Source organism: Sinocyclocheilus rhinocerous, unplaced genomic scaffold (assembly GCF_001515625.1).
Source record: "Sinocyclocheilus rhinocerous isolate Xijiao unplaced genomic scaffold, SAMN03320098_v1.1 scaffold292, whole genome shotgun sequence".
NCBI lineage: Eukaryota > Metazoa > Chordata > Actinopteri > Cypriniformes > Cyprinidae > Sinocyclocheilus > Sinocyclocheilus rhinocerous.
This window is the reverse complement of record NW_015641024.1, coordinates 198295-218202: the sequence shown is the minus strand read 5'-3', so window position 1 is coordinate 218202 and position 19908 is coordinate 198295. Positions and strand designations below refer to the sequence as shown.

General features: G+C 38.6%; 1 protein-coding gene across 6 annotated transcripts in view; it reads right to left on the bottom strand.

The window, feature by feature from the left end:
* dock6 (dedicator of cytokinesis 6) overlaps positions 1-19908 on the bottom strand; it is a 62269-nt gene that overhangs the window by 16128 nt on the left and 26233 nt on the right. For 2 of the 6 annotated variants that reach the window (XM_016570327.1, XM_016570329.1), the window contains exons 15-32: positions 17066-17183; positions 16364-16434; positions 15248-15386; positions 14825-14926; positions 12636-12722; positions 12305-12536; positions 11562-11726; positions 10990-11162; positions 10192-10293; positions 7974-8060; positions 7670-7765; positions 6540-6680; positions 6251-6364; positions 5582-5749; positions 4385-4524; positions 3053-3222; positions 2715-2863; positions 557-739 (exon numbers count right to left, since the gene is read on the bottom strand). In XM_016570327.1, the coding sequence (XP_016425813.1) occupies positions 557-739; positions 2715-2863; positions 3053-3222; positions 4385-4524; positions 5582-5749; positions 6251-6364; positions 6540-6680; positions 7670-7765; positions 7974-8060; positions 10192-10293; positions 10990-11162; positions 11562-11726; positions 12305-12536; positions 12636-12722; positions 14825-14926; positions 15248-15386; positions 16364-16434; positions 17066-17183 (2437 nt within the window). Of the gene's footprint in view, positions 1-556; positions 740-2714; positions 2864-3052; positions 3223-4384; positions 4525-5581; positions 5750-6250; positions 6365-6539; positions 6681-7669; positions 7766-7973; positions 8061-10191; positions 10294-10989; positions 11163-11561; positions 11727-11825; positions 11922-12304; positions 12537-12635; positions 12723-14824; positions 14927-15247; positions 15387-16363; positions 16435-17065; positions 17184-19908 lie in introns of all 6 variants that reach the window. The other 4 variants (XM_016570330.1, XM_016570332.1, XM_016570328.1 and 1 more) reach the window with 3 other exon arrangements.

Genomic DNA, 19908 nt, shown 5'->3' with positions numbered 1-19908 from the left:
AAAAGATATAATAAAATATTTACAAAAATGTGAGGGGTGTACTCACTTCTGTGAGATATTGTAGGTTTAAACTGCCACATGCACAACACAGCCTCTTTGTAAATAATTACATTGTGGAAAAAAAAAAAAAAGGTTGAAAGTTGATTGCATAGATCTCAAACTGTGAGAACATGTTTTATATATTGCATTTTCAAGTTCTAAAACATTATTTATTAAACTATTTATTTCAGTAAAAAATATTGAATATAATGTAATGCTTGCAAATAAATATGGTACTATTAGTATAAATAATATACAGCCCTGAAAATGTCTAAAATATTTAAAATTCCCTGATTTTTCCAGATTTTAAAAAGTGTTCGGAAGGATATGCATATCCTTTGGGAGAATATACAAAGTGACAAGTGCAACATGATGTTTGATTGGCCTGCATTTTACTCTTATTGCTCCTTTGGTATTTAAGATAAAACAGGATCAATCCTACTATCTCACTGTGACTGGATGGGCCATGTTTCTAAATATCAAAGAGTCATTACTTGAGAAGGGCATGTGGATGTACCTTGTATTCGAAACAGGACAGACAGAGGTGAAGAAGATCAAGCAAGCGGTTTATTTGTGGCACAGACAGGTCTGAGACCCAGCGCTCCAACAGCCCTGCGTCTGCATTCTTCAACACCCACAGAAAACAAACCAGCAGCGTCCTGCTGCACTCTGCAGAGAGGGTGCTACACTGACGGCCCGCCTGATGAAGAAAAATAACAAAAACACATTTGCACTACACAAATACACTCATACAGACAAAACACAACAAAGCCAACCTGCTTAGACCACATCCGGCAGCCTGTTTGGGACAGACATATACAGAGGATGTCCTTACACACCCATATGTATAATAAACACTTAGACAAACATGATCCTCATTTCCTCAGCCATACACAAGTCATTAATATTTACTAATAACCAGGAAACCCTGTTGTACACCGTCAGAGCAGAGAGTACACCCCTCTAGTGGTGGAGAGCAGTACTGCTGCCAACAGAATGGACAGGAGTGAATATGAAGGGCTCCTGTAGTGGTGCTATTAAGATAATGCAGCTGTGAGGGAAAATTCGAGAAGGGTATAATTGCAGCCCGGAGATCTCCAAATGGGGGCGGGAACTCCAAAATGGGGTGGGAGCTCCAAATAGGGCGTGGCTTCCTCCCATTGACAGACAGGCACATGACACGCATGCGCAATTTTTTCCCCAAATCCACTTCAGTGCAAACTCCGCCCCACAGCTGATTCTAAAGATTTTATTGGTTGTGTCAATTAAAGTGTTGATTTCCTACATTATGCTATACCCCTAAACCTACCCCACACCTGACCCTAACCTTAAGCAGTGAAATTGACTGCACAGCGGGATTGGCGCTGAATTGCGTGGTAAAGAAAGTTGCAGTTCAGGAGATAAACAGTTAATAAGATTATGCGATATGAGATCCTTCCGTACCTCCCCAACCATACCTCACCGGACAATGGCACCTTTTTAGTTACACCCAGCATCACTACCCCCTCCTACCCTGCGAATTTCGAGCCCCGGGACGCCCCCGTCGCTTAGGACAAAGCGATAGAGTGAAATCTTTCCCCTGCGCTGCGCTGGGACGGCTCGCGGGAGAGCTCGTGGGTGATTCCCGTTTATATCATTAAGCAGAGGTTCAAACTCCAGTCCGAACACCACTGGCCACAAGCTTTGGGCTCTGCTCTCACGGAGAATATTTACTTATATAGCATATTTTATTTGAGATGAGCTAGAAACAATGTTACATTTATAAAGTTTTATTTTGAAATGTAAGTCAATAACAATTGGCTGGAGCCAGAGCCAATAGTGAAAGTCTTTGCGCGAGGAGACCCCACCCCATATTGGAGGTTCTGCCCACTTTTGGAGTTCAAGCCCCATTTCTGTTGTTTACCCTTTATATTTATTCCACTAGAGCAACAACATGGGGAAAAGATGTGGAAAATTTATGTGCATAAATATAGCTTATTTCTAAAAAGTAAGAAAAATATTTTCTTATTTTGGGGCTTTAGATAAAGATGAAAGTACTTTAAAATGATTAAGGGAATAGGACCAGGGCATGTTGCAGGCCAGAATTGAACCTGTATTATCTGAATGAGCACCAAGGCTTAATATGAATGGGTCATTGCCACAGTTCTCAAAAATTTGTGTCAGTAATATTTTTTGAAAAAAATTAATACTTTTATTCAAGAAGAATGCATTAAATTGACAAAAGTTACATTATTATGTTACAAAATATTTATATTTCAAATAAGTGCTGTTCTTTTTAACTTTCTATTGATAAAAAAATGTTTCCATAGAAATAAGCAGCACAACTGGTTTCAACATTGATGATAATAATAAAGGTTTCTTGAGCAGCAAATCAGCCTATTAGAATGATTTCTGAAGGATCATGTGACACTAAAGACTGTAGTAATGGCTGATGAAAATTCATCTCAAGAATAAATGGCATTTTACAATATATTAAACTAGAAAATAGTTATTTGAAATTGTGATAATATTTCACAATATTACTGTATTTTTGATCAAATAAATGCAGCCATAAGAGACTTCTTTCAAAAACATTAACCTAAACATACATTAGAGTTCAAAAATGTAAAAATTCACAACCTTCATTCATATTCGTAACATGAGTTATTAATAGTGGTCAGTGAGCAGGTACTCACCACTGAAGGCAGAGTGAAGGGGTTGGCTTTGGAATGGGGGAGTGGTGAGCCAGCTATCGCCATGGCAACAGACTGGCTGATGGTGCTGTTGTCTGGGTCGTTATCGTCGACGAGCGCCGAGGCATGACGTACACGCTGTGGGGACGTGTCTGGGACATACAAAGGTGGAGAGATACAGATCTCGGCTGAAATGGGACTTTTGTTCAGTTTTTAATGACTCTGTGGAGCTCTGACCTTTGAAAGACTATTCAACTCATAAACAAAGAGTTTATATAAATAACCGAAGAGATAAGCAGTCTGCTCTATTGTGGGCGCTCAGCTCACAGGGTCTCACTAACCGGTAAAGTCGTGAAGCTGGGCCAGTGTCTCCATGACGATGGGGATGAGTGGCAGGTAGAGCTGGGCGATGTTGGAGCGGACCTGGGGGTCTGTGTAGCGGGGGTCCGCGTCGTGACTGCACAGCAGAGAATGCAGCGCACTAATGGTCTTCTTGTGTAGGAAGAACACACTGAGAAAGACAGAAAGAGGTGTGAGATATGATTTGAGGTGTTGGAATCTTATTTATAAAAGCAGTTCAAAGCTTTTTTCTGTGTCGGAAGGAGGGACTTTGTAGAAAATGAAGCGTTTGAGAGAGGCGGGGCATAGAGGACCTACGATAATGTACAGTATTTGAAAAATAATGTGTTTTTTGAACATTAAAGCATGTCAACATATTCTGTTACACCAAATACACAAAATAATGATCTTTAAAAAAGCATCATATGACCCCTTTAAGAGCTAAATTTAAAACTAAATGGCTTCAAACATGGTAAAACATGCTAATACTTAAAAAACAATTAATTAATTTGTAATTAGACAAAGCTGAACAAATATTTCCTTCACAGAGAAATATTTGAAGGTTACATGTTATTGATTTAATTTAATACCATTAATATTCATATTAATATTTAACTTTTTAAACAAAGGAGTGTCAGCATAACAAAGGAGTGTCTCATCAGCATATGTCCTTTATGGCTGGAATACACTAAACAGATTTTATTTAGATGCGCATTAAATATCGCATGCGATTTATCGTGCAGCCCTAGAACAGATTTTGAAACACTAGACATCATACACTTGTCGACTTTGTAAATGGTTACAGAGAACAACTGAGCATCATACACAAAACGAATTACATAGAACAATATGTGTTCTAAAATTGTCTTAAAATATCAAACATGACTGATATCCTCATATTGGATGGAATCATAGTCTGAAGCTAAATAAAAAATTTTTTAGTCTATGCTCATTATACACTACATGATTTTCTGTGAAATCTGCTCAAAATCCGCAGACTAACTTTGACTTTCGGCAAATAGCATTGACTCCAGATTGTAAATCGGGACAAAAAACATCGGGCAAAACTCATGTACAGTAATGTATTTCAGCCTTTAACTATGGTATCGAAATTGGCATTGTGAACTATGAAATTTCACCAGTATTGGTACTGATTTCTAAAATGCTGGGAATTTTTACAAACAGATTTGTTTAATTGTGTATATTATAAATCAATATTAGCCTATATTTATTGACCATAAGATGAAAGAAATCAGCTACTGACTTAAGCTGAAAATGTCTATGTGTATCGCTAGTAAAATACTTGAGTGTGCGAGCGTAGGAACGTTTCTCACCCCTCTCCGTCTGGCTCGAGGATGAGTGACAGTTCAGCCAAAAGCAGACCAGAAAGAAAATGCTGCTGGCGGAACGGCACCGACAGTTCGAACATGCTGACCACACCCTGATCCTGAACATGAGAGGAGAACGCTGAGCTCTACAAGAGAACACACAGAAATGTCTGCTTCAGCATTGCCATAATAAAGTGAAGTGCAATTCAATTCCACTGAGTGTGTCCAGCTTGATATAATGTGGTTGTATGGCAGACAGACAGCAGACAGAAACATAAGATCCATCATGACAGGTTTTAAACTCTACAGCAAGAAACTCTCAAACAAATCAGGAAACTCTACAGCACTGTAGAGAGCACCACATCCCAGAAAACTGAACTTATCAAGCTTGAGGAGTAAAGTAAATCTGCTTAAAGGGATAGTTCACCCAAAAATGAAAATTTTATGTTTAAATTTTATGTTTATGTTCTCTTTGAGAGTCAAAAAAACACACCCAAACAAAACCAAATTAAATCCTGCGGTTCGTGACGATACATTGATGTGAAAAGACACGAAACGATCAACGATATAAATACTGTTCAGTTTCTTGCACAGACCGATCGTTTTGTGTCTTTACACATCAGTGTATCGTCACGAGCCGCAGGGTTTAATTTGGTTTTGTGTATGTTTTTTTGACTCTCAAAGCCGTGATTCCCATTCACCTCCATTATATGACTGACAGACTTCAATGGTTTGAGTTAAAAATCTTCGTTTGTGTTCTACTGAAGAAACAAAGTCACCTACATCTTGGATGCCCTGGGGGTAAGCGGATAAACATCAAATTTTCATTTTGGGTGAACTATCCCTTTAAGTATGCTTATTTATAATCAATATATTGTAATTAATAAATTGTAAATTTTTGTTAAATTACTAACACTATTCTTCAAAAGTTTGGGCTTGGTAAGATTTTCTGCATTCTGCAATAAAGGACATTTATAATGTTACAAAAGATTCCTATTTCAAATAAATGCTGTTCGTTGAACTTCCTATTCATCAAAGAATCCTAAAAAACATGCATCATGGTTTCCACAAAATATTAAGCAGCACAACTATTTTTAACACTGATAATAAGAAATGTTTCTTGAGCAGCAAATCAGCACATTAGAATGAATTTTGAAGGATATTTTGACACTAAAGAGAGCGTTAGAGTGAGTGTGTGTGTACCTGAGAGGTGGTGGAGGATGTGGAGGGTGAGGGCGATGCGGGGGGACTGAGGGTGGCGCAGGGCAGGTTCAGGGTGACGTAGTGCTCGTGACTGCAGACAATCCGTATGAAGTCCATCCTCAGCGCTGTCAGAGAGCTGGGGTTCTGCGCTGTGTGGAGCTTATTAATCTGAAGACACAAATGCACCCAACTGTCATTTGTCATGAATTGTCACAGCTGTGAATTCATCCTAGAACCTTTAGTGACAAATGACAGCTGTGAATTCATCCTAGAACCTTTAGTGACAAATGACAGCTGTGAATTCATCCTAGAACCTTTAGTGCCAACTGTCATTTGTCACTAAAGGTTCTAGGATGAATTCACAGCTGTGCCTCTTCTGCATGTGTCTCGTTCACTAAACCACTTGCAATCCATGTAAACCAGGCACTGTGCGCTAGTATAAGAATTTAAATGTACTGTTTTTGGTGCGAACACACCTCCTTCTTATGTAAATAAGGCTTTTTATAGTTTATGTGTACAAAGTCTAGTGATCATGACAGCAGAAATTCATCATATGATGACCAAATTCTGGAGAAGAGCATCATAACCAATCATATATTCAGACTACGATATAATCAAGCACACTGGGAGCATTTTAAAATGTGTGCTTGTGTGTTTTTGTGCATGTACCTGTTTATAATATGAGCGGACGAGGTTGAAAACAAAGCCTCTATCCATGAGAGACAGCAGGTCATTGAGGAAAAAGGCCAAGCTGCTGTTTAACCTCTCCACTAGCTCGACATCCTGAAACGCACATAGATATTGGTTTAGACAAAGATAAGCATGCTTCCTGTTGATTCATAACAACAGTTAACAGTCATAAAACGGAATCGAAACCACCATAAAGTCTCAAACATCCCCATATCTACATAAGGTCTGTGTTCCTCCAACAGTAAAAGGAGATCTGCTGCTCTTTTACCTTGTGATATCTGCTGGCTATGTCTGCACTGATGGCACACACTAAGGCAGCGATGTCGTCCACAAAGCGGTCTGGGAAGCGCTGGCGTCGGGGCATGTCCAGGCGTGAGGACAGGAACAGATGATGGGACATGCTCTTCACCTGTTATCACACACAGAAAAATAAGTGATACCATCTGAAGCTTTGATTCTGCCTTACAAAACTCAACAAAGACTAGGTTTTTCAAAACCTACATGTCTAGGAGTCATCAAAATAATTCAGTCATATACAGTCATTACTATATGTGGAACTATTAAAGGGACAGTTCACCCAAAAATGAAAATACTGCTTTTTTTTTTAAATGACATGATGGTAAGTAAATGACAGCATTTTTATTTTGGGTGAACTATCCCTTTCAAAGACAATTAAAAAACTATTTATATTCTACAGAGCCCCGAATGTGACATGTGCACAACATGATCATTTGTACTCTCATTTTACTAAACTCATTCCCTCATTTCAAGTAAATCATACGCACAATATAATAATTTGTTCCCTCAATATGATTTAACAAAAATGTGGCCACGATTTAGTAAAACGAGGGAACTAATTCTTATATTGTGCACACAATTTAATTTAATTAGGTAACAAATTATGATGTCATGTGCACGATTTGCAATTTTTTTCCTCCATGTCATGTGCGGGGCTCCATAATATTCAGTGTTATTATCGATTGGACTGTACTAACACTATCAGATGAGAACTGAATTGAGCTGGATAATGACATGAACTTTGCAACACTGATACTGTTACTGAACTGAATCAACATTGACTTGAGCTGAATAATGGCACTATTGTCTTTTGTAGCTGCTTTATAGTTGAATTGAGTTCATTTCATTTCATACAATGAACTTTGCAACAGTGACACTGATATTGAACTAAATTGAGCTGAATAATGACTCCATTGTCCTCTGTAGAGCTGCTTTACAGTTTAAATTATAAATTTTACAACATTTAGGTCTACATTTATTACCTCTTTTATTACTGTAAAGCAGCTCTGAAATAATCTTTATTATATTAAGAGCTACAGAAATAAATGTGACTTGAGTTCAGTTATTGATGTAAATGTAAAAGGTTGGAGGTCAACTGACCATGAGCTGGAAGAAGAACCAGGCCTGCTGCAGAGACGCCTCTCTCACGGTACTGGAGCTCACCACCCACTGGAGAGCCAACTCTTCATGAAGTAACTGAACGCAGAGAGCATTTTTACAAAATATACATAGGAGAACACAAGCACACACATGCACAATGAAGGCAGATTACTTTGAAATAATAGTGATACGTGTGCATGAACAAGATAAAGTGGCTCAATGAATGGGTGAGTACATAAATGAGTGAATGAAGAAACGAATGAACAGGAGAGTGCACGGGTGAGTAAATGTGTATGTGCACTACCTTCTTGGCGATCTGCCTGGAGGGAGGACAAAGAATGGAGGCAGTCTCGATGAAGGCAGACATGCGATTACAGGCACGCTCACTGGCCTGCAAACCAGTGAGTGAACACAGAACAATGGTGGTGATGGTTGGTGTTGGTGGTGATGATGATGACGACAATGAAGGTGATGACGAAGAATGGAAGACAGAAAGAGAGAAAACGAGTGAAGAGGATAAGACAATGCCTGCTAGATACACCAACCCAGAACCTTTAAAAAAAATAAAAATAATCAAACGCTATCCATGCTATGTTAGGGATAATGCACAGTCAGTCGGTCATCTATGCAAAATAAACCCTGACAGGGTGATTGAGGTCTGAAATCCTTAAGGGGGTTATTTTGTGGTTACCTGACTATGCACTAAATAAATCAAATAATGTAAGGGAGGATTCTAAGCATATTGATGTGACACTGTAGTAGTTAATTGAATTGGGTACAACATTGCATATGTAAACCTAGGTTTTATTGTTCCATCACTGCAAGACGAGGCACTGTTGTATTGTTGGTAACTAGTCTTCAACCAAGTTTTCCTCTGACTTGACAGGGGCAGGAGAAGTACAGCACACAAAGGAAAGAGAGATGAGTTGGTTGATGAAGAGAAGTAGGCACACAACACACACCTTCTACACAAATGATCACGCATCCTCAGGCATAAACACACATACATAAGAATAAAGCCAAATGGACAGCAGCAGAAGAGCTGGTAGAAGATTATGGAGTATGATTACAGAAGTAATACCAGAGCGAAGGCAATGAGAGCGTATAGGATGATATGGTGTAGGGCTGAAATACTGGGACTCAACATTTTAGCATATAAAAGTTGAGAATGAGGGGAATTTGAGTGTAGGACACAGTAAAATAAATTTGGCTAGAGTTTAAGACAATAACAAGTCATGTTGGGTTAAAGGTTTGAGACAGTGACAAGAAATGGCAGGGTTAAGGTTTTGAGAGTTAACAATGTTAGGTTAATTAAAACAGTAACAAGTAATATTACTGTTAAGGGTTTGAGACAGTAACAAGTAACGTAGGGGTTAATGGTTTGAGACAGTAAAAAGCAATGTTATGGCTAAAAGTTTGAGACAGTAACAAGTAATGTTAGGGTTAAAGGTTTGAGACAGTAACAAGTAATGTTAGGGTTAAGTGTTTGAGACAGTAACTAGTAATGTTAGGGTTAAAGGTTTGAGACAGTAACTAGTAATGTTAGGGTTAAGTGTTTGAGACAATAACAAGTAATGTTAGGGTTAAAGGTTCGAGACAGTAACTAGTAATGTTAGGGTTAAAGGTTTGATACGGTGATAATGAAACTTAAGGTTAAATGTTTGAGAACATAACATGTAATGTTAGAGTTAAAGGTTTGAGACAGTAACTAGTAATGTTAGGTGAAAAAAATTATATCGCGATACATATTGATATTGAATTATTGTCCAGCCCTATGTTAGGGTTAAAGGTTTGAGACAGTAACTATGTTTGGATAAAAGATTTGAGACAGCAAGAAGTAATGTTATAGGTTTAAGACGGTGATAAAAAATGTCATGGTTAAAAGTTTGAGACAGTAATATGTAATGTTAGGGTTAAATGAGATGGTAACAAGAAATGTTAGGGTTGAAGGTTTGAGACGGTGATAATAAAGCTTATGGTTAAACGTGTTGAGACAGTATTAAGTAATGATACTGTTAAAAGAAGAAATGTTAGGGTTAAAGGTTTGAGACAGTTATAATAAAGCTTATGCTTAAACGTGTTGAGACAGTAACAAGTAATGTTAGGGTTAAAGGATTTATAAAGAAACATGCAATGTTAGGGTTAGGGCAGTGATAAGGAATGTTATGGTTAAAAGTATTACTTCTGTTAAAGGTTTGATAAAGTAAAAAGCAATGTTAGGGTTAAAAGTTTGATAAAGTGACAAGCAATGTTAGGGTTAAAGGTTTGATAAAGTAATAAGTAATGTTAGGTTTAAAGGTTCGAGATGGTAACAAGCTGCGTTGAGGTTAAGACCATAACAGATCATGTTAAGTTGTATGTTTTCAGAGAGTATTAGGTTGTAGAGTTTGAGATGGTAACAAATAATGTTATGGCTAAGGGTTGATATGGGGTAAAAGGGTCTGAGGCAGTTACAGGTTATATTATGGCGTATGGTTTGAGGCAGTAGGGAGGGACATTAGGGTGTAGGGTTTGACTGGCACCTGCTTGAGCTCACAGCTGGAGTTGGGGTTCCGACGGAGCACAGCCCTTGAGCCCCCTGGAGCGTAAGCAGAGTTTACCCAGGAATGTGAGCGGTCTATCCCCTGCTTATCCACCGACGACACAAACACACACCACAGTGCAACACAGGTGAGTGCAGAACAGCCACATACAGGTGCCACAGGGAGGGGACGAAGTGCAGGAACAATAATTAATTTAGAGGAGGGTGGGGGACAAGTCAGGGGCACAGTGAAAGAGGGGAGAGGGTAGGAACAGCAGTACCACAGCAAAAAATAAGCACAATTATTAGCAGAGCAATCAACAGCTGCCACAGAAAACATCTCACTGTCAATCTCTGAGCCTGCAGCTCCAGCACACGACAGTAAGAGTAGAGACGGCAACTAACTATTTAACGATTTTGATGAAACAGTTAATCTGTTAATTTCACAATCAAACAAAAATGCTATTTTTTCAGCATTTATTTTTAATAGAAATAGCTTTGTTTTGCAAAGCGATATCACTGATTAGTTAATCCAATTTGTTGTGAAATATCTGATTCTTCATTATTAGATTTTATTTTACTTGATTAGTTTTCCCCCCAGCTTTTCACCAACAAAAGAGAAAACAGAAACTGACTGTTTAAAAGACAACAACAATAACAACAACTATCACTCAAAGTGCTTCTTTTAATACTCTGTTCCTTGTAGCTCCCTAGTCCAAGTAGAAAACAACACTGGACAGAGTGGTCACACTGCAGTAACTTGAATAACCAATCAGACGCCAGAGGAAGAGCCACCCACCTTGCTGCCGATGATTCTCTGCACCTCCTCGTCAGGGGTGGCTGGTGTTGAGGCCAGGTCGGGGTTGGAGTTACTAATGCTCTTGGAGCGGGACAAGAGCAGGCTGCTGGGTCTTGCCGTCGCCCTAGAAAGCGTGGCATACTGGATGGGGAGATCATACGATGCAAGTCCCACTGAAGGAGGAAGTGGGATGCACTCAGTGTATGAACATAAATAACCATTCTGCTCTTGAGATCAAATGAGAGTGAGTATAAATGTGAGTGAAGCAGTTACTACAATAGATAAACACTGAGCCCCAGAGAAACGAATCAGCACAGTTTAAAGGTTAAATAATGTTTACAGTTTTAGCAACGGTTCAATAACTCAAAGGCACACGAAAGGGCATTTTCAAGACTTCAAAGTCAACCCAAAATGAACATTTTATCATCATTTAGTCACTTCCAAATTATTCCAAACCCTGACTATTTTACTTCTTCCATGAAGGATGGTTCGCATTATGTATCTCTAAAACCTCACAATTTAACATGACATTGCACTGTTTTTGTGCTTTGTGAGCTGTATTTCTCACTCACCAGCAGGGGGAGATACAGGCTCTGTTGTGGGCAGGTGGAAGCAGTAGTGGATATAGGAGGACAGCAGATTGTTGCGGCCATGATGGTCCTGGTTTCCCTCCAGGTTCTTGTGGATCTGGTTTACCAGCAGGGCCATGGCTTCAAAAGCAGCACGGCCAAGATTTACTGGATTTGGAGGAATGAGAGGAAATGGATTACACAAGCAAATACCAAAAAATTTGTGTGTAACAAGTAATATTCGTGACCAGATCCAGTGTTACTAACCGATCTGTCCTGCTATGACAGGAGGGTGTACGATTAGCAATATGAGCTTGCTCATAAGTTGATGCAGGAAGCGCACGCAAGTGTCCAGCAGTGCCCCTTTCAGAGCCGCCATGCTGTTAAAAGTTTGATAAAGTGACAAGCAATGTTAGGGTTAAAGGTTTGATAAAGTAATAAGTAATGTTAGGTTTAAAGGTTCGAGATGGTAACAAGCTGCGTTGAGGTTAAGACCATAACAGATCATGTTAAGTTGTATGTTTTCAGAGAGTATTAGGTTGTAGAGTTTGAGATGGTAACAAATAATGTTATGGCTAAGGGTTGATATGGGGTAAAAGGGTCTGAGGCAGTTACAGGTTATATTATGGCGTATGGTTTGAGGCAGTAGGGAGGGACATTAGGGTGTAGGGTTTGACTGGCACCTGCTTGAGCTCACAGCTGGAGTTGGGGTTCCGACGGAGCACAGCCCTTGAGCCGTTACTAACCGATCTGTCCTGCTATGACAGGAGGGTGTACGATTAGCAATATGAGCTTGCTCATAAGTTGATGCAGGAAGCGCACGCAAGTGTCCAGCAGTGCCCCTTTCAGAGCCGCCATGCTGGCCTTCAGCTCCGCCTCCACGTTTGCCTCAGTGATTATAACATCCTTCAGCCGGTAAGGGAAGGAGTACTCTTCCAGAACATATACAAGTGTGAAGAATTTATCCAGGTGTGGATCCTACACGCATTAAGTGAGAAATGTATGTGAATGAACTTATATAAAAATGTGTTTAATTTTTTTTCTTTTTCTGATTTTTATTTTATTTTATTCCATTACCTGTGTGTGAACTGAGGAGGCTGCCTTCACCTCTACATTAAAGACTCCTTTGTGGTTGTCCACCCATTTCATCCCTGGTAGCTGTACCTGAAACACACACAGGCCACAACATATTCTCAGCAGATGTTCACATTCCTCCTCAGATTTTACAGATTTTAAATTGATGTTGCAATTCATCTCTAAATCATTACCTGTAACTTGGATAATTAGGTTGCATGATTAAAACATTGTTTGCTTGAAATTACCCATTCACCCATTCTCAATCCACAGGGTTCCCACACCTTTTGTCCAAAAAATTTCCATCTTCTCTTCATCATGATTTTTTAATAAGGATTTTTAAAAACATTTTTAGAATTTAGCATAACTATGAAAATGTATACTTCACCATGGAAATTTTCATAACTTTTCAACATTTTATTAATTTCACAATTTCCAGGTGTTATTACCACTGGAGCCCTGAATTCAGTTGCACATTCTGCAGATAATTTGCTTTAAACCAAAAATTCTGTTATTATCTGTCACTTTTTATGTGAATAAAAATTTATATGACTTTTGTCACGCGGAACACAAAAGAAGGGAATAATTGAAAAGTCAGAGCTGATAAAAAAGCATAGTGATCACTGATTGTCAAGTTAAATGGCGGTCAAGTTATGCAAGTTTTTGCTTGTTTTTTAAATTTTTAAATGACATGTAAGGTTGAAAATATGAACCTGGGTTCCCTTTCATACTGAATAGAAACTGTAGCCTTATACTAACTAGAAGCACATCCACTGCTCAGCATTTTTCTGTTGTGCCATGGCTGAACTGATTGCACCACAGCATGAAACTACAAATCCTGCTAAAGTTTAGACTCGGTTCATAAACATTATTGATTACATAATGTGACACTTGCTCAGTAGGCCTAAGTGAATTACTCAAAGGGAGACTCATGAATATTAATTAGGACAAGTGACAGAAAGCGCCAAGAGTGTTATGAAGCATCATCAACATGAGAATATTAATATTCATAAGCTTTGCCTTTGTCATAGTAAAATGTATAATCTCATCTCAAATGGAGTTGTTACATGCAATATTACTTGCAAACAATTGGCATCATTTATATTTTTTTATGTTTTATGATGGCATTGGTAAAGGGAAGACCAGAGGCTGAATTTCTTTAGTCACAATAAGCTAGAGTGATGACATCCTTCTCTGTGAAGCATAGAGTGAAGTAATTTTACTTCATGGGAAATAAAAAATGATTTTAAGAAAATTTTGTGGAAAAATTATTATTTTGATGTCCAATATTTTTCTTCAGCTGTCTAAAGTGTTGATGCCTTTGAATTAAACTAATATGTGTTTTATCTTGGTTGTTGGACAGATGATTACGGGGATGATAGTAACAATGAATAAATGTAATATGTATAATATCAGTCCATTAATTATTATAATTTCTATTCTTGTTATAAGTGATAGTTATTTTTGACACAGTTAATTATTTTCCATCATTTTGAATATGTCTAATAACTATGTTGTGATTTGATCTGAACGGAAACAGTGTATCCGTGGTGATGCAGCTGACACAGAACAGCATACGTTGTTTATGTCCAGCGGATATTCTCCAAAATGGCATCAGGGTGATGCGGAGGAGACAAATTGTTGAATAAATTTGTTATTTTTTTTCTTTTGCACACAAAAAATATTCTCGTAGCTTCGTATAATTGCGGATGAACCACTGATGTCACATGGATTATTTTACCGATCTCCTTGCTACGTTTCTGGACTTGGGAACATTTCAGTTGCGTTGCTGTCTATGCAGGGTCAGACAGCTCTCAGATTCCATCAAAAATATCTTAATTTGTGTTCCGAAATGAACGAAGGTCTTACGGGTTTGAAACGACATGAGGGTGAGTAATTAATGACAGAATGTTCATTTTTGGGTGAACTAACCCTTTAAATGTCTAGTGCTTTAAAAAGTGTCAAGAGTTACCAAGTCTACCAAACTTCTTGAAAGTTCCTATTATATGAAAAGATGGCAGGTAATAGTAGTAGTCTGATTAGGAAGATGAAATTATGAAGGGAAACATTTTTTTTTTACAATTGCCCCCCCCTCGATCTGCCCTTCTTTTGACATCTTTCACTTCCACACACATTCTCACAAACACAACCACTAAGCATCACAAACATCCAGTTTAGGATAAATGTCTTACATCAGGAGTGAGGACTGAGTAGCTGGGTGGAGGTTTCTCCACAGAGACAGGCAGACTGAAGGAGCCGGTGCGCAGGCGGCCGTGCTGCATGAGGGGGATCCACTGCAAAAAACAACATGAACTATGATTAACCTGCACAGCCTACATGCAGTTAAAAAACATTAGCGTGCTATATATGACCTACAATCACATGACGCTACAACTTCAAAAGTGTCATAAGGAGAATCAGGGGAGGGTGCTACTGAATCCCAGCAGGGAAAAAGATTGCGTGGGAGGTGACGTATAAGGACGCTCTAGGTGTCTCTGAGGGGGGACAGGGTCACATGGAGGTGAGCGTTTCATCAGGTAGCCTGGTGCGCTTCTCCAGCGCTGTCACGAGAGGATAGAGAGGAAGAGGAGAAGAGAGGGGGGTCCTTCTCTCACCGTGTAGCCCACTGGCGTCTCTAAGGGGGTATTCTGCTTGGGCTGGCAGCTGATGTGATAGAAGGTGAAGAGCAAGTGGTGGTTGTCGGTGAGGTTGGCAGGAATCTTCATCTTTACCTCCTCGTAGAACTCTGGGGACCTGCAGAGATGGAGAGAGAAGAATGAAAAACGCTGTAGTGGTTTTCAACTAGGGGGCCGGAACCCACTAGGGAGCCTCAGCCAAGGGGGCTGCTGGATAAGTTCAAATGATTTTAATTATTTTAGCGGTTTTAAATAAAATTAGTTTAAATAAAATAAAAAAGTTTAAATTATTTAGCTTGTTTTAATATATTAATAATAATAATAATATTAACATAGTTGATAATAAAACAACTAACTTCATTAAAAGGCTAAAAGAAAAAAGAAAACATACAGTAAAGATCTAAACTGGAATCATTTCCCCCCCTCAATAACTTTTGTTTTTAGTGAAGAACATAGTTTCTGAAACCTCTGGACTCACAAAATGAATTAAATAAATATTACAAATGATATATATATATATACACTATTTTTCCAAACAAAAGTTCAGAATAATTCAGATTTTTTTCATGCTTTTGAATTAAGTCACTTATGCTCACCAATGTTGCGTTTATTTGAACAAAATTGCATTAAAAACAGTACTATAGTGAAATATTATTGCTATTTAACTGCATTTCTATGAAGGCATAGCTGCATTCAGCAAACATTACTCCAGTCTTTGGTGACACATGATCCTTCAGAAATCATTTTATTGTCTTCCAATTGTCTTTAAAAGAAAACAGTTATAATTGTAATAATATTTCCAATATTTTCATCAGCCTTGGTGAGCATAACACTTTCAAAAACTTCTCAAAAATTTCAATTATTCTCTCTCTCTCTCTTGTTCTCTTTCTGTATCCAATAGAATAATATAAATATATATATCTGTTAATATTATACTACATGTGGAGCCTTTTGAATATTATTGTATTGTACAGTGGAGGCCCTCTGAGTCAAAAAGAACTACTTCTGTATGGAAATGTAATGCTATTCTGGACATGTATAAAATGGATAAGTGTTGTTTCTGTAATGAATAGTGAATGAGACAAAGGTTTGTACTTGTTATGGTAGATCACTTGGGTGTACGCCTCCTTGTAAAACTCGGCACAGCTTGACTTTCCAAAGATGACCTGTTCAGGGGGGTGGAAATCACATTGCACTCGTGAATAACAGCTTAACAGCTGAACAGAATAACGGCTCCACTAGATGTCACTGGGGAGTTACATTGCAGCCATGATGTTGCCCTCGCTAATCGTAACACTGTGGATGGATTTTCTAATTATCACAAAATTAATTTAGCCTCAAATGCACCTGCACTGCATATGGCCTCACTTGAGCCCTAAATAAATTTCAGATGTTTCAAAGTGAGCAACTGGTGTTTGAACGCAGCATTAACACTATTAGGGAGTTTCTGATTCGATTAACAAAATGTAAAAGGTTCTGCGAGTTCACTGAAATCTCCAAAAATTTCCCAGAGTGCTTCTTAATTGATCTGAAGACTTGAGTTTGGTTCGAGTGACTAATGTAACCTGAGTGTTTAGCTGAAGCTAAAACACTGTGACATGGATCGATGTGTTTTAGGGAGGCGTCATACTCTTGGCACAGATCTGGAGAGCTTAATTGTGCACAATTGAGTTTATCTAAGAGATGAGATCATCGTATCAGATGTACTTACATAATGTTTTTTGTTTTTTGTCTTTTCATAAGAATACGCTTTGATGGTGTGACTAGAGCTGGGTGCGGGTGTGATCGGTGACTCACAGGCATGGCCTGGCTGGGATCCTCTCCTGCCATGAACTGCACCTTCACTGCAATGTTCCTCACCGAACCCTGCCGGCTATTGAAGTTGACACTCTGAGGGTAAACGTACAACAGGTTCCTGAGGGGGACAGAGAAGGAAATAGATGGAATAAATGAACCCTTTTCTATCAGACCAGCAATGGTTTAAGAGCAGCCTGTAGATGATGTAAACGGTCAAGTTCAGAGCTATTATGTGCACTTCCATTTAAAGTTTCCAAAGACTATGATACTCATACGCTTATATAACTTCTGTTCTTCTATTTTCAGTTCACTTATCTTGATTTCCTGGTTATATACAGGCTGCTTCCTTCTGTCAACACAGCAGTGCACAATGTGGTGCTCTCTCAAGCATGGCCTTCATTTCTAAGGACAATAGACTGAGTCACTAAAATGAGTTACTCAAGAAAGGTGTTTCCGTGTGGCCATTTCTGAAACCAAATTAGGACTTCAGCAATGCAAGTGTGCTCAATTTAGCAAATGAAAAAAGACACTCCATTGCAACTGCCACACTTCCTTGAGCAGCACAACCATTTTCAACTATACTGAGATGAGAAAGGTTTCTTAAGTAACAAATAAGCACACCAAAATGATTTCTTTAGGATTAGGTAATGTTTTCTTAGTAAACAGGACTGATGTAAACAGACAGGCTTTGTAATTACAATTTTAGAAAACTTATTATAACAGTCATTCAAACAGCAATGATTCTTTACAATAATAATGTTTGTGATGTGATTGTCAAAACAATTTTTATCAATTAAGTTAAGGTTCAAAGTTAAGTTTTGAAAGAGTATGCAGGAATTTACCAATTAATTCTTTAAAAATCCTACAATGTGATTTTCTGGATTTTTTTTTTCTCATTTTGTCTCTCATAGTTGAGGTATACCTATGATGAAAATTACAGGCCTCTCTCATCTTTTTAAGTGGGAGAACTTGCACAATTGGTGGCTGACTAAATACTTTTTTGCCCCACTGTATTTAGTCAGACGCATTTACATTGTGACTGTGCCTCAGATTCAATCAATAGAAACTGTCTGTAAAGGTGTGAACCAAATGGTCCATACAGTTGGAATAACAAAGGAACGACTTTCCTCAGGAGCTTCTTGTAGATTGCAGGATCTCCAGCGAGAGGTCCTAACAGTAGATATTGTTTGTAGCCCTTTAGTCTTCAGGTATAAAGTTCTGTCTCACACACAGAACTTTGGGAGAAACAGATTCTTGCAAGGGTTAAGATTCTTGCACTCTAACATTGCTGCTGAAGAATTGTGCTACACTACTACCTTCAATAAATTCTTCTCCCCACAAGAACTCTGGTCAAGTTTACTTATTTTATGTATTAGAGAAATCTAATACATTGGCGAGTCACTCAAACCACTGCTCAGCCAAATACTGCAAAATCTAAGTTTCAACACCTAACATAAATTGTCATGTTTACAACTAATTGTGTAAACAGACAAGTTTACAACTACTAATATAAACAGTTAAAACAATCTATATCTAATGTAAACTACCAAGTTTACAAAAACTAACATAAACCGTTCAGTTTCAACTCCTAATGTAAACTATTTGTGCAAACAGACAAGTTTATAACTACTAATACAACTCATTTAGCTTCAATTTCTAATGTAATCAGTCAAGTCTAAAACTACTTATGTAAACAAGTCTAGATAGAAATAGAGAGAAAGGATCAATGCTTCCATCTGCCACAATCATGTCTTGAATTATTTTCATTTGGGGGCTTTTCTCAGAAAATATTACATATGAGATTACTATCATGTCATGAATTCTATTAACATTTTTGACTACTCTATTCTAAACAAAAGGAGCGCCGTGACACACATCTAGTCGTTCATCTGCATGTTTTAGGAACAGTGATATAAATAGACATGAAAGGCATTGCAAATTCTTAGCTTAACACCAAATCAAACACTGAACAGGTGGCAGCAGCGTGAACATACAGGTCTCTCAGACATCCTGTGACGCTAAATATGATCTTGACATGACTAATGAGTACCTTTGAGGTTAAAGGAGAAGAGTGCATTGGCAGACAGACTGCTAAGCACGTCCCAGGTTCAATACCACTAAACATCTGTATGACCAACATAAGTCAAGGTCTCTCTCTTACACACAGCTGTAAGCATATCTCTGATAGGCCAGTGTCTCAGCTGATTTCCCAATGTCCAACACACACCGTCACTGCTTATAAAAGCAGCAGAATGTTGCAAAGCGTGCACATTTCTCACACCTGCGGCAGTCACCGTTTGTTTTATATGAAGAGGACAGGATGCAGGCAGCTTTGTGTGTGCTGTTTGCAGCTCTGTGTGCGAACAGGGTCTCCTCATCTCCGCTGAAGTCTGTCCATGCCGGGGAAAAGCTGGCCTCCATGGATGACATGAACATCCTGATGTACGGTGTGCTGCAGTTCACTGAAACCCTGCACCATATGCACCAGCGCACAGAGGCCAGGCTGGCCCGCGTCATGAAAGCCATCAGCCGAACTGAGAGTGAGGTGAATAGACTGGGGCACGACACGGAGGAGGCTGCTAAAAACGAGCAACAGATTAAAGAGAAACTCCAGCTCATTCAGGTAAAGCCTATATGTTACTTGACCAATGACATACACTCGTGACAGACCGAAATACTGGCCAGGCTGATCAGTTGGTCATTTTGAAATTACCGTCCCATTTAACAGAAATGGTTGTTCACCTAGGCATCAGTTCTTAAATGTACCAACAACATTATAATTACTAAGCATATTGTGCCAATTTTCACTTAAGTTATCTTCTAGGCAAAGATAGGCAAAAATG